Source organism: Odocoileus virginianus, chromosome 9, assembly GCF_023699985.2.
Source record: "Odocoileus virginianus isolate 20LAN1187 ecotype Illinois chromosome 9, Ovbor_1.2, whole genome shotgun sequence".
Classification (NCBI taxonomy): domain Eukaryota; kingdom Metazoa; phylum Chordata; class Mammalia; order Artiodactyla; family Cervidae; genus Odocoileus; species Odocoileus virginianus.
In genome coordinates, this window is record NC_069682.1 from 58982799 (window position 1) to 59007570 (window position 24772).

At 47.1% G+C, this 24772-nt stretch overlaps 1 protein-coding gene across 10 annotated transcripts in view; it reads left to right on the plus strand.

Annotated features, from left to right (window-relative positions):
* RALY (RALY heterogeneous nuclear ribonucleoprotein) overlaps positions 1 to 24524 on the plus strand; it is an 83042-nt gene extending 58518 nt beyond the window's left edge. For 7 of the 10 annotated variants that reach the window (XM_020902545.2, XM_070472548.1, XM_020902553.2 and 4 more), the window contains 8 exons: positions 16635 to 16899; positions 18004 to 18076; positions 18261 to 18308; positions 20309 to 20475; positions 21155 to 21268; positions 21476 to 21672; positions 22903 to 22951; positions 24171 to 24524. In XM_020902545.2, the coding sequence (XP_020758204.2) occupies positions 16644 to 16899; positions 18004 to 18076; positions 18261 to 18308; positions 20309 to 20475; positions 21155 to 21268; positions 21476 to 21672; positions 22903 to 22947 (900 nt within the window). In that variant the 5' untranslated portion in view covers positions 16635 to 16643 and the 3' untranslated portion in view covers positions 22948 to 22951; positions 24171 to 24524. Of the gene's footprint in view, positions 1 to 9638; positions 9757 to 14852; positions 14949 to 16634; positions 16900 to 18003; positions 18077 to 18260; positions 18309 to 20308; positions 20476 to 21154; positions 21269 to 21475; positions 21673 to 22902; positions 22952 to 24170 lie in introns of all 10 variants that reach the window. The other 3 variants (XM_020902546.2, XM_020902549.2, XM_020902554.2) reach the window with 3 other exon arrangements.
* The last annotated feature ends 248 nt before the right edge of the window (positions 24525 to 24772 follow it).

Consider the following 24772-nt stretch of genomic DNA (forward strand, 5'->3'; position numbering starts at 1 on the left):
GCATGACATCAGTGACATTGTGTGCAGAAAATCCTTCTGGCCCCAGCTTCCGTCACCAAATCAAAAATTGGTTCTGGTCCTGCTTTATTGATGAAGTAGTCTCTCTCTCAATCTCACTAAATGTTAAAGAGGGTGATATTTGAAGCCATCTATTAAATGGGACCAGTAGTAACAGTAATTTCATTTAGAAAATTCCTGAATGCTTCAGGTATATTACCTGACCAAATTCTCATAACCTTAATGGGGAAGGTACTGTAATTTTATTCCTGTTTTACAAATGAGAAAGCTAAGGCACAGAGGAGTTAAGGCATTTACCCAACATAATACAGCCGATACGTGGCAGAGCTGGGGTTTGAACCCAGAAGTTCTAAAAGAATCTCAGAAAGGTCTATTGTGACCTTGATATAATTCTTACCTCAAAGAGTTGTTTAAGAATGAGAAGTATAATACTTAGTAATGCATCTACCACAAAAATAAACAGTCAATCATAATGATCATTTATTATATTGTAAATCAGCCTTTCCTAAAGGCTGAAGTGGATTGGGCTTTTGCAAAGATGTCTCCTTTCTGTCTCCCAAGTCTTCTGGCTTCATTATCTGTACTGCCTGCTTCTTTGTTTCTTAACAAGCATGAATGAGGAAGGGAGCGGGGACAGTGGTACATGGGATTCCCATGCCACTACGAGCAGAGCATGAATGAATGGCTATTTTATTAATTGTTGAAATCCTGTTAATATCCCTGTCATCATTAAAGCAGATGTTATTCAGTCGCTCAGTCGTGTCCGACTCTTTGCGACCCCATGAATCACAGCACGCCAGGCCTCCTTGTCCATCACCAACTCCCGGAGTTGACTCAAACTCATGCCCATCGAGTTGGTGATGTCATCCAGCCATCTCATCCTCTGTCGTCCCCTCCTCCTCCTGCCCCCAGCCCCTCCCAGCATCCGGGTCTTTTCCAATGAGTCAACTCTTCGCATGAGGTGGCCAGAGTATTGTAGTTGCAGCTTCAGCATCAGTCCTTCCAATGAACACCCAGGACTGATCTCCTTTAGGATGGACTGGTTGGATCTCCTGGCAGTCCAAGGGACTCTCAAGAGTCTTCTCCAACACCACAGCTCAAAAGCATCAATTTTTTGGCGCTCAGCTTTCTTCATAGTCCAACTCTCACATCTATACATGACCCACTGGAAAAACCATAGCCTTGACTAGATGGACCTTTGTTGGCAAAGTAATGTCTCTGCTTTTTAATATGCTATCTAGGTTGGTCATAACTTTCCTTCCAAGGAGTAAGCGTCTTTCTTTCTTTCTTTTTTTTTTTTTTGGAGTAAGCGTCTTTTAATTTCATGGCTGCAGTCACCATCTGCAGTGATTTTGGAGCCCCCGAAAATAAAGTCTGACACTGTTCTGTCTCCCCATCTATTTCCTCTGAGGTGATGGGACCAGATGCCATGATCTTAGTTTTCTGAATGTTGAGCTTTAAGCCAACTTTTTCACTCTCCTCTTTTCACTTTCATCAAGAGGCTTTTCAGTTCCTCTTCACTTTCTGCCGTAAGGGTGGTATCATCTGCGTATCTAAGGTTATTGATATTTCTCCCGGCAATCTTGATTCCAGCTTGTGCTTCTTCCAGCCCAGCGTTTCTCATGATGTACTCTGCATATAAGTTAAATAAGCAGGGTGACAATATACAGCCTTGACGTACTCCTTTTCCTATTTGGAACCAGTCTGTTGTTCCATGTCCAGTTCTAACTGTTGCTTCCTGACCTGCATGCAGGTTTCTCAAGAGGCAGGTCAGGTGCTCTGGTATTCCCATCTCTTTTAGAATTTTCCACAGTTTTTTGTGATTCACACAGTCAAAGACTATGGTGTAGACAATAAGGCAGAAATAGATGTTTTTCTGGAACTCTCTTGCTTTTTCGATGATACATTGGATATTGGCAATTTGATCTCTGGTTCCTCTGCCTTTTTAAATTTTTCCTCTGCCTTTTCTAAAACCAGCTTGAACATCTGGAAGTTCTCGGTTCATGTATTGCTGAAGCCTGGCTTGGAGAATTTTGAGTATTACTTTGCTAGTGTGTGAGATGAGTACAATTGTGTGATAGTTTGAGCATTCTTTGGGATTGCCTTTCTTAGGGGTTGGGATGAAAACTGAACCTTTTCCAGTCCTGTGGCCACTGCTGAGTTTTCCAGATTTGCTGGCATATTGAGTGCGGCACTTTCACAGCACCATCTTTCAGGATTTGAAATAGCTCAACTGGAATTCCATCACATCCACTAGCTTTGTTCGTAGTGATGCTTTCTAAGGCCCACTTGACTTCACATTCCAGGATGTCTGGCTCTAGGTGAGTGATCACACCATTGTGATTATCTGGGTCAAGTAGTCAGCTATTCACAGGAGACTTCTAACACACTCAGTTAGAAAAGCCTATTTTATTTTTATGGTGGTGGTGGGGTTTTGGTGGCACTCCTAAACTGCCAGTAGGGCTGAGGGAGCCCTTGGCTTGAGGAATGTGCTCTGGGGAAGGATTTATGTTCCTCAGAGCTCCCCGATGGCCACCCAGTATGCTCCTTGGTTATCACTTACTCTGTAGTTTCTTACGCTGTGCTTAGTTGCTCAGTCGTGTCCGACTCTTTGAAACCCCACTGACTGTAGCCCACCAGGCTCCTCTGTCCATGGGGATTCTCCAGGCAAGAAGACTGAAGTGGGTTGCCATGCCCTCCTCCAGGGGATCTTCCCAATCCAGGGATGGAACCCAGGTCTCCTGCATTGTAGGTGGATTCTTTGCCATCTGAGACACCAGGGAAGCCCATAGTTTCTTGTACCCAGGCACATTTTTTTTTAATTTAGCAGAATGAGCAAAAAGAGGGAAGATAGCTTTCTGAGGCAGTACATCTGCCAGGAGAGGCAGTGACTGAGCTGCTGAGATTGGCAGGCACTATGCCAGGGCAGTAAGGGTTTCATGAGTATGTATATTATTTCACAAGCTACCTCCAGTGAGTTGATCTGTGAGCATTATTGGAGCCCCTGCCATGTGCCTAGAAATGTAATGTGCTTGGGTGATGTGAAAAACACCCCAGAAGTTCTGCACTGCTTGGCGAGAGAAGATGAACATGTGAGATGAGAGGCGTAACACAGGTGGGGTGCTCTGACCGAGAGTTGCCTGGTGCCATTCAGACTCTGAGCACCTCTGGGGACTTAGAGGGCCTTCTTACTGAGCACTCCCCTACGTATGCCATGGGACTGGCTCGTGACTACCACCAAGTCTAAGCTGCTCAACAGCCCACAACCGCTTTCTGATCTGACCTCTTCTAGGTTCTCTGCTGTCACCTCTTGCAACATCCAGTCTTAGATTCATTCTACACTCTAGCCAAACCATGATGCATATTATTACTCACTCCATATAGAAGCACCGTCCAGCTTCTACTGCTTTGCTTATGCTATTTCCTCTTTTCTAAATGTTTTCTCTCATCTTACATGTGGGCTAACATCAGCTTGACTGTGGACAAGATCAGAACTTTTTGATTCCTTTCTCTGACTTCTTCCTTTTCCTTCCACCCTGTCCCTTTGGTAAGTTACATGCCTCTGAGTTCCCACATGTTCCTGTCATAGCACTTATGGAGATGAAAGAGATGAAACATAGTTTCTGATTTTCCTGAGATCCTCACCGCTGGACTGTGTGGACTGTGAATTCATTTGGAGGCAGGGATTATACTTTGTTCATTTCTATACTTTGTACAGTGTCTGACAGAAACAGGTGCTCAATAAATGATTTTTTGATAAATGAGTAAATAAATTTTTAGCATATTATTGCTCTGCTTAAGAACCTACAATAATTTCTTGGGGGCAGTCAAAATTCTGTAGATTGAAAACTTGGTGTAATAATCATGGGAGACTGTTATTTTTATGTATATGTGAAAACAACAATGAAGATTTCCTTTTCCCTGCTAACTATCACCTGCTCTTCCCCCCCCCCCCCCCAATACAGTGTAAATTGGTACAGCACTTTGGGCCATAAAAATGCTCTTACATTTTGACATAGTAATTCCAGTTCTGAGACTCTGTCTTAAGGAAATAATCTAGTATACAGAATGAACTTTCCCTTGGATGCTGTTATTTATAATAGTGAGAAATTGGGAGAAGCTTAAATGACCGCCTGAACTATGACCAGTCTAAACTATGATAAATCCACTCACGGGAAAACAGTGGGTTATTAAAACTGATAATATTTTTTAAATGGTGCTTATTGAAAACTATGCGGACGTAAGACAGATATGTTATATATAATGTGTAATAATGCTAATTGAAAAAATTATGTTACAGAACTGAATGAATGATCTAACTATATAATCCAAATATAATACACAAGAAAAAGCACTGGAAGGAAATATACCAGGGTGCTAACAATAGTTATGTTCTATAGAGGGGTTGAAGTTTAGGTGATTTACTTATGATAATTCAAAAAATAAGCACACAAGAACAGACACCAAAATTAATGGCCAGAAATTTTGAAATAATAAAGCAAAACTTTGATTTTAGGCAGTGGAATCGTGTAGTGATATTGTGACTGTGTGGAGGATGAGTTTGAATGCTAATATGAATGGAGAGAGAAGGGCTGCATTTTAAAAATAATCAGGGGGCCAGATGAGCAGGGCTTGGTTTTAGTGTGAGAATCAGGAAGTAATTCAGTATGTGGAGGGAAGAAGTATATGCCAGTATACGCCTAGTAAAGAATAGAGAACATTGGCTCAAGGAGTTTCATGACTTATCCAAAGTCATACAGTAAGTAATGTAAATGTAAAAGTAAAGTTTCTGGCTTGAGCCTATGCTGTTGATCCTGCAGCTGAGACATCTGCAAAAGTTTTGGGGAAAAAAATTTTTTTTAAACTAGCTATTGCAGTGTAGAAACTTGTTTAGTGAGGGGAAAGGGGGCCAGAAAGGGTTAGTGAATTCTAAGAGGCTGATGGAGGGGAAAAAACCATAGACACCACAGCTGCTTCTGTCATCAGTTGAATAAATTAGAAGTTCATTAGGTATTGGGCATGTTACGCTTGTTGGTTGTGGGGCTCGCCTCCCCCACCCCCACGATGTTGTGATCTGTTGGTTTACTTTTATACTTGTGTCCTGTTATGCAAATGTCTGCTGTATTACAAGAAAATATTTTGGTTATTATGTCAAGTTTATCAATGATGCTGTGGGAGTGAGGTTCAGATTGGCATTTTCCAACAAAGAAAGCTGAAATGGTTTGCCTGAGCAATAAATGCCCCATCCCCATACTGCATCATATAGACTAGTCCAAGAAAAGATTATTGTGAATTTGAATCTATACTTTGGAATCTGATACCTAGCCCTTAGGGAAGAAGTCAATTCATACCATCTTGCTCAGTATGTCACCTTGGGCAACTGCTTTTGTCTTTCTGCACTAGGGTTTACTCATCTTTAAAGTGGGCATGACTTATAACCTCTTAGAGGATTGTTGTATATGGATTTGGTAACCTTTAACTAGTGAAGGGACTTGTAAACCATGTTGAAGGAGTTGGGCTTGATTCTTGGTGGTGGGAAGCTGCTGAAGGGTCTTAAACAGGAGACAGGGACAGGCTTGCTCAGTGGTTCACTTAAGAGGCAGAGCCTAGTAATATTTGTGAAATTAATGTTACCAGAGGGACAGAGTGGCGTCATTCTCAGTGGTCCTTTTAGGGTCAAGCATAAAGCACTGTGGGATGGTGCTTAGAGCTCTGAGTTAAGTTTAGATCAGCACCCTGGAGAGAGGTCAGCTTTCTTTTCCTGTCTGAATGTGAGGAAATAAATATATATATTTATTATGTCAAATGCATATGTTTTCAGCCGGATCAAGCCTTTGTGAGGCTGTGAGGGGTGGCATTAGGTGTTCTCAAGGAGAAGGATTGTGGTAATGAGGAAAATATTGATTCCACATGAAAGGATTTTAATCAACTGCCCTTACACCTGAGGGGCACAGTGCTTGGCTGCAGTGCCAAATTGTGCACCGTCCACCGCCTGCTTCCAGCCAGCTGGCTAACTGCCAGGGTATCTCTGTCTAGGAAGATATGCAGGAACTGAACATCCCAGGGAATATCCCTGTCCACATTTTTGTGGCAATCTCAGGTAACAGTGTCCTCCCATATGTTATCTCCTTAGACCTGCAAAACAGCCTGCATTGCAGGTGGGCAAGGCAAGAATTTTTATTCCCATTTTATAGACGAATAGCCTTGAGCCTCAGAGAACTGACAGGCCTTCCCAAGTTCACACAGCTATTGGAAGTGGGTTTGGGGACCTGGAACTCCACAGGCAAGCAGGATTTCAAAACTGATAATCAATCCCCTATGACTTTTTAAAAAAAGTATACTTCACTGTTTTCTATCCTGTCTTGTTACATTTACCTGGCTGGATCGGCTCTTAGTTGCAGCACTCAGGATCTTCACTGCATCATGTGGATCCTTTGTTGCGGTGAAAGGCTCAGTAGTTACCAAGCACAGGTGTAGTTATCCCACATGGATCTTAGTTTCGCAACCAGGGATTGAATCTGCATCCCCTGCATTGCAAGGCAAATTCTTAACTGAACCACCAGACAAGTTCCTCCCCTATTACTATTTTTTTAAATTTTTTGAATTACGAATCCCCAGTTACTGTTTTAACTTAGGGCAAAACCTTTCTTGGGAGGAGTTAGGCTGCCCTTTCTGTGTTCCTCTGATGTAGTCTGGAAAGTGGGGATGTATGCACTACCATGGTACAACCTGCAGCAGCCTTGTTCAGAATAGAGTAGCCACAGAATGTGGGGGTTCCTTTGGAGATACAGAACACTGAGCAAGCAGAAGGTTCTTGCATTATTAGCCCTGGGAACCCTGCTCAGAAGGGGAGTCCAACCTGCCTTCTGGGTCCTTGAGGTACAAAGAGGCCTCTCTGAGAACCTTCACTTAGGGACCTCTTCCCAACCCCCTTCTCAAGTTGTACAGAGGGGACTGCTTTATTCTGTATACTTATTTCTTTATTCATTTAATGCTTAATGAGTGCCTACTCCTGTGATTCCTTTTATTATGTTCAAGGCACATTTCCAGATACTAAAATTTATTGCATCACAGTGATAGTATTCTTTCCTTGATCACAGTTCAGTTCGAGATTAATGTTACAGTAGAACTCACCACCTTTCATACTCTCGAGAAAAAGTTCTTCTGAGTTCCAACAATAATAATACTAATAACAACAGCATACTTCATAATGTGCCAGACATTCCAAATGTGAATTAGGTAGTTTTATCCTCCAACAACCCTTGAGATACGTATCACTACCCCTATTTTGTAGGTGAGATACCTGAAGCATAAAGAACTTAAGATACTTACTGAAAATCATGTCACACAGCTAGTTCAGTGGCAGAATGTAGGCATTTTGGCTTCAGAGATTACTCTCTTGACCATCTTACGTGGCCTCTCACATGACACTAAACATGTAGGCTCTGACTTCTGCTTGATGGCAGGCCCCTATTCACAGGAGCCACCCGTGCCTCTATACACTGCATCATATGACCTACTCAGCTCTGGGTTGTGCTGAAAAATAGTACTACCCCATTAGTTCAGAACAAAACGAAGTTTTGTACACTGAGGAGAATTCAGCCCCGCACCTGGAAGCTTCCTGATACATTGTTATGTCTTGGCACACTGGTGAAAAGCTACTCAGCTGCCCCAGCCAGTCATAGTCTTGGGTGTACAGTGGCACTCAGGAGTGAACCGTGAGCCTGATATCCATCTTGCTGTCACGAAGCTCCCTAGAAGGAGAGAGAAGCCATGATAAAAGACTGAAAATTAGAAATACTAAAAAGAAGAGTTACAACATGCTTCCCCTTCCTGGCTGGTTTCTTCATGTCCTCTAGTGTGGGGCAAAAGGGTCTCGGAGTACTAGTTTCTTTAGGAATAGACCCTGCCTTTCAGGCCGCCAGGCTTCAGGGCGGGTGTTAGTCCTTAGTAAGACTAGATCATCTTGGCTTGCAGGATGTAGTATGACCTGGAGCAGATGACTGAGGTAAATCCCCTCCTAAATTATTTGGTGGCAGATCCTTGAACTCATCCTTGGTCTGTCTGCTTACCCTCTTCTCTCTTGAGAAGAAAGAAAAAAGAGATCAGAATAGTTTTTTATAGATTAGTGTAACACCAAAGTTTATAAGACATCAGCATAAAGGACTCAAAAAAAAAATAAAATAAACTATACTTTGATTTGATTTGCTTTTTATAGAGCTTGACAGAGCTGGGTGAGCTTCAGTTCAGTTCAGTCACTTCAGTTGTGTCTGACTCTTTGCGACCCCATGGACTGCAGAGCGTGACTTAGAGCTGTGCTATGCAGATTGCAGCCCAGTGAATAGATGAATGCTAGTTTGCAAACTTGCTTGTTTGTGGTGAGTACAGAAATTGAGACTAAGTGCTTAGAGACTCTACAGTAATTTGACATTTTTATCGTATTTTACAAATGTATTGGTCTGTAATGGATTGGGAGTTTAAAAAGACAACAAAAAAGTGGTTCTTCACCAGAAGTAGTTTTGAGAAGTACTGGCTTACTTAGTGTGTCAAAGTGAAATAGAGCTTCGGTCTTCTTGTCTGTAGAATGAGATTTATAAAGCCTACCTCAAATTGTTTTGAGCTACTTGACATTAAATAATATCTTGGATACTTATGTGCCTGCCACTGTGCACTGTACATGTATTATCTTACTTAATTCTCACCGAAACACTCAAGTAAGTTTTGTTATCATCCTGATTTTTCTGGGAGTTGGATAGGTTGAGGACTTGTCAGAAGTCCAACTCTGTAGTAAGTGTGTAGTTGGGATGTAAATGGAAGCTAGCACTCTTGACTGTTATGCCATGTTCTGTGCAAAGAGCCTGGCATGCAGGAGAGCTCCCTCTCATTCCACTTTCTCGACTTCGCTGAAGACCTGCTTTCTCATTCCATCACTGACGCTAACTTATTTTGTGACCTTGGTTAAGTCACTTCTTTAAACCTTAATTATCTCATCTACCCTCAGTGGTAGGGACTATGTTTTATTCATTTTGGCTCCCCAGAATTTAGCTGGACAGGGCTTAGCATAGAATGGGTATTGAGTACTGAGGCAATTGATTGTACTAGATGATCTCTAAGGTTTTTTTAGTCTCTACTCTGAACATCATAGCTGTTTTATCCCCTTCCCCTTGAACATTGTATTCCCTGCCTACTCCACCAGCAGCATGACCTTATTTGTTTCCTCATGTCTGTCTCTCTCAGACAGTCTTGATTCTGGGTGCTTTGAGACAGCCCACATGATGTTTCGGAGTGTGTCTAGGATAGACCCACCAGGGATAGCGCAGGTATGGAGTAGAGGGGCTGACTAAGTCAGGGCCTGCTCTCCCTGCATTCTCAGCCTGTGCAGCCCGGGCCCAGGGCAGCTCTGCTGGCGGGCCTGCCCGCTCTGAGTAATGGCTGCAGCCTGGAGCAGGGCTTTCCGCGGACTTTGTCGGGGTCTCCAGTAATTGGAACATGGCACCTTCCGCCTTGTAATGGATGGCAGAATGAGAGGGGCATTTGTCACTGCCTGACTTCCCTGCGGGAAAGAGGCTCATAAGTCACAGCTGACAAACCCTTTGATGACTTTTAAACTTCATTTACAGAAAAGAATAGCTATAATCAACCAACAGCAAGCAGTGACTAATCTTGCCACATTATCACTGTGAGGAGTCGGCCCCTTAAGGTGAGAGGAGGAGGAGGAGTCCATCCCCCAGGCTCGCAGTAAGTGCTTATTGGCTCTTGGACTTGAGTGTGCCCTTAGCAAGGCTTCATGAGTTTCTCCCCAAAGGATCAGAAGATGTTAGAAACTGATGTCTTGGCAGGTACAGTGCACGCTTACACAAAGCCATTCTGGGCCAAGGTTGAGAGCACTAGCCCTTGTCTCATACAGACTGGTCTCAGCTCTGCCATGTCCTAGCTTGTGTAGGGCTAAGCTCCAACCCTTAGTTTACTCATTGGTGAAATGGACACAATATATACCACCTCCCTCAGCAGAAGATGTAGTACAATACCTGGCATGTAGTAAGTGCTCAGCAAATATTGGTAATGATTAACTGTGGAAGGGCCCTTTGTGGTCACATGCTCCCAAACTCACAGTCATATGGCACATCAGCCCCAAAGCCAGGGCCAGTCTTCCTGTTGGGGGTTGGAGAGTGACCTCTTTGGCAAAAATAAAGAAGTTGACAATCATTTGTAGCTCCCCAACTCTTAACTTGGGATTGGTGGGCTAAGTTCGTACCTCCCCACTCTTTGTTGCCTTTCTCCCGGTAGCTCTAAGAGCTGCTTGTCACAAATGCTAAACCTCAGCCTAAGGCCATAGGCAGGGGTGGAAGTTAAGAGTACAAGATGCGGGGTGGGGGGGGCGTTCATACTCAGACCACACTGTGGGGAGAGATGGCTGAGGCCCCAGCTCTACCTTCTGTTTCTGCTTTGGGATCTCCCTTCACTGCCTAAGAGATGCTTATACAGGTGTTGGAGTGTAAGACTAGAGACCTCATGGTGGGACTCAGAGGTGAGTCAGTGGCTCAGCAAGGCCTGGAACTCCTCCCACCCGTGTTCTTTCTTCTCCCAGGCCCATACAGTCATGGGGGAGGGGGCACTCTTACAAAGTTTCTGGGTTTGGTCCAAGATACTAGGACAGGGGAGAGAGCATGCCCTTTATCCCTGACTATCTTATTCTCAGGTTAAGAGTTGGAGCATTGGGAGACAATGTGGGTATCAGGCTTTAGAGCTGGAATGTGGAGGATCCAGACTGCCAGGCTAGATTCATCTCTGCACAGGACATTTGGGCATTTGAGTTTCTTTTGTAAATATCTCCTGGTCACAGCTGTTATACTGGGCACTTGCCACATATTGGTCTAATCCTGGGAGGTTGGTACAATTCCCATTTTGCAGTTGAGGAATCTGAGGCCCAGAGAGGATAAAGGACATCACCAAGTTTATATCTTGCAAGTGGTAAGGCTACAGTTGAAACCAGTACTCTCTGATTGCAGAGCCTGTGCTGTTTCTACTATTTCATGTGCAGTGTTTTGCTTTTAGGAACAGGTACCTAAAGAGAAGGCTTTCTTAAAAAGCAAGTAGAGGACAAGGCCTGTGGGCACTGTTTCCCAGCACCTAGTGAAGGGGTTAGGAGTTCGGTAATAATAGAAATAAGTGTAATACCCTGTTTGTCTACAGTATGTTACAGAGGCAATAGAGAACTTTCACATCATTGGATTTGAAGGGTAATCAGGAAAAAGATTATTTCTGTTTTTAGAATAAGGATGACAAGGCTCCGAGAAATCTCTTGACTTGTTGCAGGTTACAAGAGTGAGCTGCAGAGCCAAGCCTCGTGGACATGTAACCTAGACCCCTTACACTCCCACCCATCCCAGGAGCCCTCAGTGTTCAGCTTGATGGGAGCTAGGATTTCTCGTGGGAGTGGGAATGGTCAGGAACTAGAGAGCACTCCTTGGAAAATTAGTCCTATCTGGCCAGTAATGATCATTTGGGCAGTGATAATGAGCTGAGGCCTGGCGAGTTTAATGAGATTAATAGATGCTCTGTCATCCCTAGCTGCCTGGTAACCAGAAGGCTCTGGACCAAAGAGGCCCTGGGTACTGATCAGTACAATTGCTTGGCTTTCTCCAGAAATAGTCTCCCCATCACTGATAGCTGCTTTCCTTCAGAGTCACCCAAATGTCTCCAGGTTTATCTAAGGGCAGAGGTCTGGCCACAGGCTGCTATGACCACTCATCTCCAGTCTTGGGAATAAGGCTGGAGCTGTCCCACAGAACTGACCCAGACAGAGGCTGTAAGTAAAACTGGGTGGATGGGGGTGAGTGGTGGGGGAGGGTGGGGGGTGGTGGTGGAGGTAAGGACCACGAGCAGTGGAGATCCAGTGCTGAGGAGGATTTATATAGTTGGGGAAGGGACTGTTCAGATGGTTTTGTGCCTCAGAGGTCAGGCTGAAGGCTAGGTCCTGATAGGCAGCACTGAGAGGCTTGGTAAGGCAGAGCCAGAGTGCTTAGGCCAGTAGAGACAGTGGCAGGTAGAGTGTCACACAGGAAGCCTGGATTCAAGTCCCAAGCTACTCCCTTCACCAACAGGGGACCTTAAGTAAGTCATGTATCTTTGCTGATCCTCAGCTTTTCCATCTATAAAATGGGACTAACAGTGTCAGGACCAAGAATAGAAACTGGCTTTCTTCACTAAAATCCTATGCAGATGGGAGGCATTGTAGTAGAAAAGGGAAAAGGGTAAGGACCAAGGAGAGGATGTGACCGGCTCAGGGTGACACATTCTCATCATGGGAATCAGTACCCAAGGCATCTCTGTACACAGGTTTTTTGGAGTCAGACCTGGGTGCAGGTCTGGTTTTGTTCTGTTAACCAGTTACATTGTCTCTCTGAGCTTCCTTTCCCTATCTAAATGACCTCCTCATAGGACTGTTGTGAGAGTTAAGTAAAATATGTAAAGTCTCTTGACAGCTTGCAGTCAGTAATTAGAGGCTATTCTTAATGTGATGCCCCTCTGGGTGGTTCAGGGGTGCAGGTACTTTTTAGGGCTTTTCTGCCTTTGCAAAGCTCTGGCACTTTACCACCTTCAGGCTTGACTCTTCCACAATACAGCTTCCATCTGAAATGTTTCATCTGGGAAAAACGATTTGTTTTTTGCCAAATTTCCTCTGTTCTTATTAGCCTAGAGGAGCAAGCCTGTCCCTTTGAGCTGTAAATTGCATTTCAAAGCCTGTGTTCCTGGTGGGTTTTAATTAGCTTAAGGGCCCAGCTTTTATGCAGCAGTTGTTTCAGCAGGTAAAGGTGAAGATGTTTATTTGGGAGCCAGTCCGCAATTTTCTCACACATAGCGTTTCTATATTGTCTTTTCCAAGCTCCTCACTATGCTGGGGGCTTGTCTCTCAGCAGCTCAGAAGGAACAATGAAATATAAGAACCCAAGACGTAGAGTCAGAGGGACCCATGGGTTTCTTGGCCCTGCTGCTCACTGGCTATGGCATCCTGGTCAAGTCCATTCCCCTCTCTTCCTTAGAATAAGGGCATATGAGCTCCATGCTCACTAAAGTCCCTGCTAATCTGACATTGCAGAAGTCTCTGGAAACAAGCTGGGTTCTGGACTCCATCCCCACCCCACCCCCAACCAGACCCCCCCCCACACCTCCGAGAACAATCCCTCTCCCCACCTCTCATTAGCTCATCGCTAAGCATGGGGCCTCTGGGGCTGCAAACACCTTGCTTTCAATTACACAGCTAATCTGTGAGGCAGAGCTTGGCCCAGGGGGGGAAATAGCTTATCAAGTCAAGCAGCTTCTGCTGAATAGGATGTCGGTATTTTCTAGGGCTCCCACTCTTAACCTAGTGGGAAGCCTGGAAGAGCCAAGATAGAATTGTGTGGAGAGGATTGAGTTGGGGATATTGGTTTGTGGACCAGGGTGTTTGTGTCCTAGGCTAGAAAAAGGTGCCTGAGAATCTCAGTCTCATGTAGTCTCCCCCTTGTCTTTGCCCATTTAAGGGCCACCACGAGCCCTTCTCACCACCTTCTGGATTATCATCCTCACTGCTTCCTCCTAACATTCATTGAGCATTTACTGTGCAACTTTGTCAGGCTTGCCTCTGACATTTGCAAGGTAGAACAGGAGTACAGATGGAGATCCACGTACCATGTGTCTAAACATTCAAAGGTTATGACTTATTTTAAATGAGGCTAACAAGTTGGTATGTTCATAACACCCTGGAAGACCATATCTGAATCTTCACACTTCCTTTTCATTTTGCACCCCCAACTCCATTCCTCTGAACCCCCAAAGATACCTGCCCTTTGAGATTATGTGCAACAACAGCACAGCCTGCCCTCTGAAGAGTGTGTAGACCTTGAAAGCAGATTGGGAATACAGCCTGGAACATGCTTCAGGCAGACATTTCTCCTTGACTTTGCAGAACAGCCACATGTGTACATTTCCTAAGTCTCTTCTTTGTGGATCAGAAAACTGACCCCTGTTTGATACTGCTTCTGACCTCTTCTCCTTGGCATTGTACAGAATGTGTTCCAGTCTGACCTTGACTCTCATCTAGAATGAGCCCCTAAATGGCTGTGTTAGTAGAACAGAGATGTTCCAACTAGTCAGAGTAAATTTTTCATATTAAGAGCTTCAGAGTTTGTAAAGTCCTTCTGTATACATTGTCCCAAACCCTAGGTGATGAGAGCAAAGACCGGGTAGAGCCAAACCCAGAGGACTTGGCTCATCAGCCAAGGGATGAATGCTGATCCCGCTATAGCACCAAGCAGAGACACACAACAGTGTTTCCTGTTCAGTAGCGGCCGAGGTCATTAACAGTGCTGAACAGGAAGAAGTCTGAGGGGACCCAGCTATGGTCCTGTCCCTGCCAGGTAACTGGCAGGAGCAGCAGTCACCAGTAGACCTCTGAACTGTCATCCCCCCTGCTCTTCTTTCTGTCTTGGTCCACACACCTGACCTGGTTGGCTCCCTCCAGCCAAAAGCAGGTGGCATCTTCCTGGGCCAAAACTTCATGACTTTGAGCTGAACCAACGGGGAGAGTTATCTGATGCTCATGGAGGAGCCCCACAAATTTCTTATATACTCATGGATGCGAACTTTGAACCTGGCTTGTCATCCAGGTAGGAGAGGGATTGTCAGAGAACTGTGAGGTGGAACCCACATACATTGAGCATTTCCTTCTTCATACAAACAGTATGCTGAGTGTTTTCGTGGGCAATCTCTTATGTGTCCCTCTCTGGTTAGGTTAATACATACTGATTCTTGGATGCAAAGGCAAACTGAGTAACAGGAGTCTGTCCTTCCAGGCTAGTTCCAAAGCTGGCACCAGGCTCTTCATCAGAAGCAGTGCCCTCTCAGCCCCTCATCTCCTGTGATGATGCACCCAGCGTATCCTTGCTACTGTAAGAACTACCGCAGGAGCAGGTTCTTCCCCAGAATCTCTTGAGGCCCAGCTTGTGGTTTCCTTGCAAACAGTGCCATCTGCTGGTCAGAAAGTACCAACTTTTAAGCTGGGAGGATTGATGAGAAAGGGCCTTCTACCCTAGTGGGACAGAAGGTACAGATCTCCCAGCTTATACTCAGGTCCTCTGTAATTCACTAAAAAGAAGTTCCCTCTTCCCCCCAAATATTAAGTAAATAAGCAAGTGTTTATGGTTAGTTTAAGCTGATTTATGCACACTGGTTGGTGGTTCTTTAGCACTTTATCCAGTAGTTTTAGGGTCAGATTCAAGATAAGAGTGTTCCAAAAGGGAGTTGCACCAACCCATGCCAGTGAGCAGAACACTGGGCCAAGAATATAAATGCCAAGGCCTTTCCTACTGGAACTGAACCTCCTTTTCCCTTTCCCTTTGGAGCCTGTGCCTAGATTCTAACCTGTCCAGAAAGGGGAGTAGGAGAGATTTGTACAACCCTTTGGGATAAAAAACATTGCCTGAGTGTAGAGAGCAAAGAGCAGAGAAAGTATCTGTAAGCAAAGAGAACAGAATTTGAATAGTAAGTATAAAATAGATAACTCCAAAAATTAAGTTGTTAAAAACAATACTCAGATAAATGTGCTGACTTACTGTAGTACAGTCGACCCTTAGTACAGGGTTTAATTCGTGTTTAGTTTACAGTCTGCCTCCTCCGTATCCACAGTTCTTCCACACCTGTGGATTCAACCAACCACAGGAGCCATGGGCCATGGGCAAGTATTGTAATATTTACTATTGAAAAACATTTACATAAAATGGACCCATGCAGTTGAAACCCATAATTGGTTCAACTGTATTTAACTTGGATTTAGCACTGGGAAGGAGAGTGATAAATTTGATACAAATGGGCTTTATGGACCGGTGACCTGGGTTTGAATGCCTATTCCTGGCAGGTTAATGAACTTGCTGGAGTCTGTTTTTGTAAAATATGAATGATAATGATACCACTTATGGAGTCTTGTAATTATTCACTATTGTATGCCACCCTTTGTGCTCAGTGAGGTTTAACTCACTTTTTAAAAATGGCTGGTTCCAATAAAGACAGCCATGGTCCATGTCTGGATCAGACTGTACATAGTATGATACTGTTTTAAAGCAAACATTACTTGCAGTTACCCCGTGACCTCTTTGCTGTGGTTCTACATTGAAGGAACAGAAGAAAAACTGTGGAAGATCTTCAAATTTAGATCCTGCAAGGGGTAACATTCAAAATTAGCATTAAAGGAGTGGGTTTGAAAGAATGGAAGTCAATATGACACTTTTGTAATGTTATAAACCAATGTGTAACCTTAATTAAAAAAGAATTGAATCAGACAGACAGAGTTCAAATTCCTATCCTGTTACTCACTGGCATTGTGACCTCTGGCTGCATTTCCTCCCATGTAAAATGTCCCGGTTGTGCTCATCACGTCAGCATCATATAATAGAACATAGGTAAAGCACCTGTATGAGGTCACCAGCCAGTGAAACGAGCACAGGTGGGGAGGCTGGATGTGACAGGGGCATGTGTGTAGGAAGGAACAAAGCCATGCAGTGTACAAGCCAGGTTGTGGGTCATGAGCAGCCAGTGAACCCAACTCAGATCCCAGCCTCACAGTGGCTTTCTTTCTTCAGGTGGCCAACATGTCCTTGAAGATCCAGACGAGCAACGTAACCAACAAGAATGACCCCAAATCCATCAACTCTCGGGTTTTCATTGGAAACCTCAACACAGCTGTGGTGAAGAAGTCAGATGTGGAGACCATCTTTTCCAAGTATGGCCGTGTGGCCGGCTGTTCTGTGCACAAGGGCTATGCCTTTGTCCAATATGCCAATGAGCGCCATGCCCGGGCAGCTGTGGTGGGAGAGAATGGGCGAGTGCTGGCCGGCCAGACCCTGGGTAAGCATCTCTTCATGGCCCTGCCCCAGGATTTTTCCTGGGCAGGTGCTGACCCATATTCTTTAGCTTCTGTCTTGTCTCCCATAACCCACTACCCCTGTCTGAGATGTTTTAACTTAAATAGTTATTAAGTTAATTATGTTTATGGGTAGTGCCTCTGTGGGAGAATTTTAGAAGTTTCAGGCAAACACTTCTGTGCCTGCTTTCACAGTGAAAGGGTTCCAATTAAAATGCAGATTCCCCAGAGAAAGGGGAGAGTGGACTAGCATAGCCTCTTACGTTGGGCTGCTTTTGGCTTGGGTTAGAACCCATTCTGAGAGCCAGGAGGAGGGGAGCATGAGGTGAAGCTTGGTCTTGGTGTTACATGTGTGTGATGTGGCCACATTGGAAGCATGTGTAGTGTTTGTATATGTTCACTTACTTCTGTGTATTTGTGTATGTTTGAGAAGGGATATGTATCTGTGTATTGCTAAATATGTGGTATGTGTATGCAACTAGTCACTTGGAGAATATGTGGACACACACCTTACTTTCTGGGTATATATGTAGTGCCCAGCCAGCTTTTTTTAAGTATCAGAATGTACTTGAGTGTGTGAGCAGATGTGCATATATTCATTTACCAAGTGTTTATTGAGTTCCTGAGATTTGTTGAACTCTACTCTAGACATAAAGATGTTCAATGAAAGGTTGGTGTGAATGTGCACCGGCTCATTTGCATATGGGCAGTTACGTTTAGGATGCTGGAGCCAAGTGTGAGTGAAGTTGAGTGTGTGATCTTATTTCCTGGATACGTGAACATATGCCTGAGGGTGTGTGTTTGATGTCTATGCTTATGTGAGAGCTTGGGAATGCATATAATTTGATGTACACTGTGTGTGCGTGTATGATTGTAAGCCTGCATATGTCTGAATGTATAAGAACATGTAAAGTTATGTGTATGTAATGTATGAGTCTATTTATGAAGACCTCTGTTGTCCATGTGAGGGAGTACAGTCCATGTGCATCTCGTGTAAACACTTACATTGCTGTACGTGTCCATGGGGGTGATGGGTGTATGGGCACTGATAATATATCATCATCTGACTGCCTCTTCCCTCCATACAGACATCAACATGGCTGGAGAGCCGAAGCCCAACAGACCCAAGGGGCTAAAGAGAGCAGCATCTGCCATATACAGGTGGGGCACTCTGTCTTGTTTGTCTCTGTCTGGGTGGGATTGGTCCCTCTTTGCACAGAGGGAGATTTGGTGGTGATGGGATGCCAAGCCTAGAATTTGGGGAGGTGTTTGGAGATGAGGGCCTGTGGAGAGTGGGCTGAGTGGCCATCTCTAAGCCCCGGCCCTCTCCCCTTTGTTTCCCCAGTGGCTACAGCTTTGACTATGATTACTACCGGGACGACTTCTACGACAGGTGAGCGGGGGAGGGGCGTGCCCAGGCATGAAACAGCCAAGCTGGAAGGGTTCTGAGAGATTGCTGGTGCAGCCCACTCAGTCCTCCAAGTGGGAACTGAGGCCCAGAGTTGTGGATAGTCATCTTCCCAGGGCTGCTCCACAAGTTGTTGGCAGAGCTGGGACTAGGGTCCAGTTGTGTAGGTGCCCAGGCCAGAGCTCTCCCCAGCCCACACTGTCTCCCAGCTCTCTGACTGCCTCTCTTCCTCCTGGTCCTGGGGTGAGACCTGATGGGACTGGCCAGCCAGGGGACATATACATGTAGCAAGTTGGAGTGCGGGGCCAGGTGCAGGGAATTTGAGCCCTCACGCTGCTGTGCAGTTTCCTCATTAACTCCCTGAGTGCCCAGCCAGCTGAAGGCACCGCAGCACTCAGCCTGAGCCACTTAGCCTTGTGTTTATACCCAGGGGGCCAGCCCTCCTTGGGAAGTCTGAATTAGTGCCTGGTAGGCTATGACCTACCCCCCAAACCCACCCAGACCCCAACCTCCATGGCACCAGCCACATACTTGTGGAAATCATGGTGGGGGCTGGCCCAAACTTCTCCTTCCACTTTTCTGTCTCCCTCCCACCCTCTCAGCCTTCCCCAGGCTGTCCAGGAAGAATAGAACCTCTCTGAGTCTCAGTTTTCTCACCTGAGAGAGGATTCAGGAGACAGTGCAGTGTGGTAGAAAGTGCCCTTGCCTGGGAGTCAGAAGACCTGGGTGCTAATCTCAGCTCTGCCACTGAATGAATTACATGACGTTGGGCACATCCCCTCCCAGTCTGAAATGGGCTTGCATCAAGTGATCCCTCAGGGCTCTTCCAGCTCTGGGATTCTGTGGTTCAGAGATTCTGACCAAGGCCAGAGCCGCCCCCTCCCCTTAGGGGCAGAAATGCAGGGTCTGGGACTGGATCCATTCCCAGAGACTCTCCATCTCCAGCCATCGTCACCCCAGGGCAGGAGCTCCCTAAACAAAGGAGTTACCTAGGCATGGGTCATTGCATTGCCTCCTGTCGGCAGGTTTCCTGGCTGTCATCAGGACAGTGATGCTGCAGGGACTGGTGGTAGGAGCAGCAGTGGTGGGAGAAACCCCTATTCAGCCTACGGGAGCTCCTGCCTGATAAGGAAAAGAAGCCCTCCTGGAAAGGGCTGAGTGATGGCTTTGGGGGGCAGCATACTGTCTGGGACAGAGGGTCTGACTGAGCTGCTCAACCTTGATACTCCACTGGGCCTCCTGCCACCACCCTCCCACCCCCTAAGTGGAGTGAGAAGGATATGGTGATTGGGAGCCCAGAATGAGGAAAGGGGCTTGGAGTCCAGCCTCATGCCTCTGAGGTCATAGGCCCATTGAGTTGAGGGTCTCAGTACCCTGGCCTTTCACCTATCACACTTTCTAACATGTGTGTTTTAAACTAAGTTCTCTCATGTTCTACCCTCACGGCAGTCTTGTGGGGATGTGGGAGGATAGAATTTGGGGTGGTCATCCTCCCTAGGCATGTGGGAAAACTGAGGCTCAGGCAGGCTGAGGAATTGACTCCCACTCCCACACCTCTGTCCAGTTGGGCATTTGTACTGCTTTAGGGAGATTTGCAAACTCTGACCAGAGCTTAGGGTGCAAGTTGACTGAGCAGAAGGCAAGTCAGGTAGTAGAGCAGGCCTGGGCATTAGGGTGATCTAGGAAGTCTGTCTGGGGGCAGTTCTCAGTTTGCTCCTCTGTTGAATGGGGCTGTAAACCCTTGTCACCTCCCCTACCCTTACTCAGCCTGGATGGTAGGAAAGGTGGATGTAGTAAGGATCCCAGTAGCTGTTGAAGTCCAGAAAGGCCTTCCTTTTCACCCTCAGGACTTACTGGGAGCAGGCAAAGGTATGCAGTGCAGGCTGCCCATCCCTTCACCAGCCCTACATGTGTTGGTCTAAGGCCACAGTGCCCCCTGCTGGCCACAGGCCATGCTGCAGCCTCTGGCCCATTTGCTCTCACAGGCTCTTCGACTATCGGGGCCGCCTGTCACCAGTGCCAGTGCCCAGAGCAGTCCCTGTGAAGCGACCCCGGGTCACCGTCCCCTTGGTCCGACGTGTCAAAACTACCATACCTGTCAAGCTCTTTGCCCGCTCCACAGCCATCACCACCGGCACAGCCAAGATCAAGTGTGAGTGACTCTATCTTCTTCCTAGATAATTTTCATTTTGTCATTAGCAAAATAATAGAATCACATTTTTTTACATTGGAAAATAGATAAAGGAACAAATCTCCCACAGTTCTGCTGCTCTAATACAACCAAGTGAGTATTTTCATGCATTTCTACGAGGAAAAGACTAACACTTGTGGAGGTGGGGCTGTGCTGTGACTTGGAGTTCAGTGAGGAAATGGTGTCATTTTTTAGTCGGGACAAGGACAGGTCCACACAGGTTCGCTTCCCCACAGTCATTCTGGTCTGCACATGTGGTCAGGCACTCAGGAAATCTGATTGTAAAGCACTCACATTTACATATCTTGAAAGACAGATACCATCCTATAACATAGCAGAGAAACATGCTTGCTCAGGTGCCCACAGAGGTACATACCACACACCTCCATTTTATCCATCCCTGTCCCTTTCCTGGGGGTGGGGAGGAAATCCAGGCCGGTCACTGTAGGAATGACCTCCAGAAAGCCTCAGGGGGTGCCTCAGGCAGCTCTGGCCTCTCCCTGGCCATAAAAAGACCATGGACGAGGACCGTCTCTGCCATTGGCCTATCTTCCTGCTTGACAGAATGGGGCTAAGGTCTAGTGTTAGTGTCAAGCTCCCAGCCCTCAGTTGACATCCCTGTACTTCCCTCCACTCTCAGTAAAGAGCAGTGAGCTGCAGACCATCAAGACAGAGCTGACCCAGATCAAGTCCAACATTGACGCCCTGCTGGGGCGCTTGGAGCAGATTGCCGAGGAGCAAAAGGCCAATCCAGGTCAGCTTCCAAGGGTCCTTGCCCAGATCAGTGAGCAGGGGCACAGGGCAGAGCGTGGGGAGGATGATGCACGGGGCAGAGAAGGGGCTGTGGCCTCCGATCCCACCTGGACCCACCTTGCTGAGGCCTTGGTTCTACCAAGGTGCTCCCCTGGGCAGGTGCCCCAGGTTGACTTTTATTCTCCCTTCCTCATCCCTTTCCCTGAAGATGGCAAAAAGAAGGGCGAGAGTAGCAGTGGCGGCGGCAGCGGTGGTGGCAGCGGCAGCAGCGGTACTGGTGGCAGCAGTCGGCCACCGGCCCCCCCGGAAGACACAGCTTCTGAGGCAGGCACGCCCCAGGGAGAAGCACAGGCTCGAGACGATGGCGATGAGGAGGGGCTGCTAACACACAGCGAGGAAGAGCTGGTGAGGGCCTGCCTTGGGGGGTGGCTGGGACTGGGCTGTGTACCTCTGGTTGCAGGAGGGCTGCAGGGAGTAGGGGGGGACCTCTTGACTGCTTGGTCGCCCTGTGCACGCCCTCCTTCCTTGCCAGGGGTTCTAATCCTATGAGGAAGAGGGGGAAATGAACAGAGAGTACTTAGCTCTTTCAGCTGTCAGTCAGAAACCCCACAGAAGACTGTGGCGGCCCTCTCTATCCCAAGGCCCATTCTAGACTCCATCTTCCACCTGAGTTGGAGAAGGGAAGAGTCAAGGGCTCATGGCCTGCAGAGTTCCAGGGAATAGGAGAGGGGGATTGCCTGGGGCAGCCACAGGGAGTGCAGCGCTCTGCTCCTCCTGAGAATTTTCTAAAAGCCATTGTTGCCTGACCTTGACTCAGGCTGTCTCAGGATGGGGCGAGCAAGCTTCCTGTTTGGTATTGAAATTCTTCAGATTGAGGCAAGGAGCTCCTCTTAAGTTAGAAAGGTCGACCAGATTCTGACGGCGAGGTGTGCCTACTACTCCTCTACCTCATACTTACTGAGCACCAGGCCCTGTAGTTCACAGTTTTTAACTTCATTTGACCTTAACAGTAGCCCTGAACTGTTCAAAGTTTTACTTTTGTTACATTTACCCCATGAAGAAACTGAAACTCAGAGGAGTCAAGTACCTTGTCCCAGGGCTTTGTGGCTAATGAGGGTGGAGCCAGGATTGGAGCCTGGACTTGAGTGGGTCTTCATATGGCTGGGTCCTGGTATGAGGATAGATGGGTTTGTGGCCATAACAGTGGAGAGGTCTTCCTCATGCCCAGCCTGTCTCTTCTTATTTGAACCTAGCCAGAGACCCCATTTTACTCTTTTCAGGCATAGTCTTCATAATGGTCCTAATGAAGGCTTAGATGTTTCTAAGATGGGGAGCTCACCAGTCTACTAGGCTTTCAGTCTGCTCCAGTCTGAGAAGGTCTTTCTATGGAGAATGTGTCCCCTGCCACACCTAGAACTTCCTTGACTGGTCTTTTCTCTATCCTGAGGGGCCCTCAGACTGCCCTGTTGGAATCCCGAGGCAGCCTTACTTATTCATTTAGACTGGTCCCCTACTTATTCCCTTTGACTGTCCCTCCCCCTTTCCGAATGTGGTGTCCATATATGCTCTGGGCCCCAGGGCAGGACAGACTTGCCGTGAGTGATGTGTGGTCCCTTTGTTGTCTCCTCCTTTCAGGAGCACAGCCAGGACACAGATGCGGAGGATGGGGCCTTGCAGTAAGCAGGTATGGGGGTCCTGGTGGGGAAGGGTGAAGTCGAGGGCCTGCCATGAAGTAGACCTGGCAGGGTAGTGCTGTGTCCATCAATGAAGGCTCTCTGGTCCCCCGTCATCCTGCCATGCCCATTTGTGGTGGGGCTTGGTGGGTCATGGATCAGGAATCATGGTTGGGCTAGCCAGGTCTACCCAACAGGAGTTCCCTCAGCATGTGCCCAGCCACATTCCCTGTCCCCACTTGTAAGGAGCTCTGAGTCTAGTGGAGGAAGACAGACCATTACCACCCAGTGTGAGCAGAATGACAGGGACTGGAGAGGCAGGGAGTGAAAGAGGGGTGCGGTGGAAGAGGTGACGTGTATCCGAGCCTGTTGAGGACTGAGGGAAAAGCACCTAAGGGAACACCTTTAGCAGGGGCAGAACACCTGCAATCCTTGGTGTGTGGGAAATGGGCTAGTCTCCTGCAGCTGCAGTCCCAGCTCTGCCCAGTAGGGACAGGGAGCTGCTCGTCCTCAGAGGGTGATGATTATGCTAGCCTTTGGGGCTGGGGTTGGATCCTGTTGGGAGGAAATGTCCTGTGTGTCCCAGCCCTGCAGGGTTGTGATTGTGCCAGTGTAATAGATGTAGAAACTGAACGCTGAAGAGGGCAAGTAGATAAAGCACATATCCCACAGGATCCCAAGGTGGTCATTGGTGGAGCCTAGATTCTAACCCATTACTGTGTGGCCTCAAGGCTCACTCTCTGGTTGCTATTTACCACCCTGCTTTGCCCCACCTAGAGGGAAGCCAGGCCACACCAGCTCTGCCCTGACTCTGCCCCATTCCTTTGGGGACACTTTCCAGGGTATGACGGACTTGGGTGGAGGAAGGTCTCAAACAACAGAGATATCTTTATACATGACACACTCGTGCTGCTAGCGTGTGTATGCTCCACCATACCTTTAAGTTTAGGCAGTCTTCGTGATTTGTTTTACCTGGGAGGCTAAGTTGTACCTTGTTCAGCCAGTTTGAAGGAGAGGTGCTGGGGACTCAGGTGAGGACATGGAGGCTTAGGGAAGGAGGAGATTCACCCAAGGTTTCATGGCCAGAAAGTTAGGAAGCCAGAGTGAGGGCACAGGCATACCTGTGTCTGCAAAAGCAAGCGCCATTGCACTCTTATCTTCCCAGCCCATGTTACCTAGAGCACAGAGGGGCTCTTCCTCTCAGCCTTAGTTCTCTCTTGTCTCTCTCAGTCTGACAGGAGCGATGGCCACCCGCAGGAGAAAGGCATACACTGTACCAGGCCTCAAGCTGGGCACCCACCCCTGGATAGCACCCCCAGCGGGTCCCAGAGGAGAGCTGGCTGCAGGCACCACCTCCCTCACGTGTATCAGCCAGTGGCGCGTTCTCTGCAGGTGGAGTTATCAGCATCCCTTCCTCACGTACCCTCCCTGTTGGCACTGCCCAGGCCAGAGGGCAGAGCACAGTCTCCCTATACTCTGCCTCCCCTCCCCAGGACATTCCCAGGCTTGGGGTTTTTCTATAGGTTTGGAGGGGGGTGGGGCCCACAGGGAGGGGACCTTGACAATAAAGAGATTGGATCCCAACTTGCTCTGAGATGGGATGGTTGTGTTTTTTTGTGAAGGAACCATGGGCCTCCTGTCCAACAAGAAAGCAGGTCTGCTGCATGCCCTTCTGTTCTCCCCTTCACTCCTCCCTGCCAGAGAGCGTTGTCCAGAGTGCCAAATGCTGATCTTCCTGGGAAGTAGTGTCCATGGCTAAAACAGGGATTAAAATGACCAGTAGTGTTGTCGGGGAGAGTCAAATGTGTCAGTGCCCACAAGAACACTGGTTG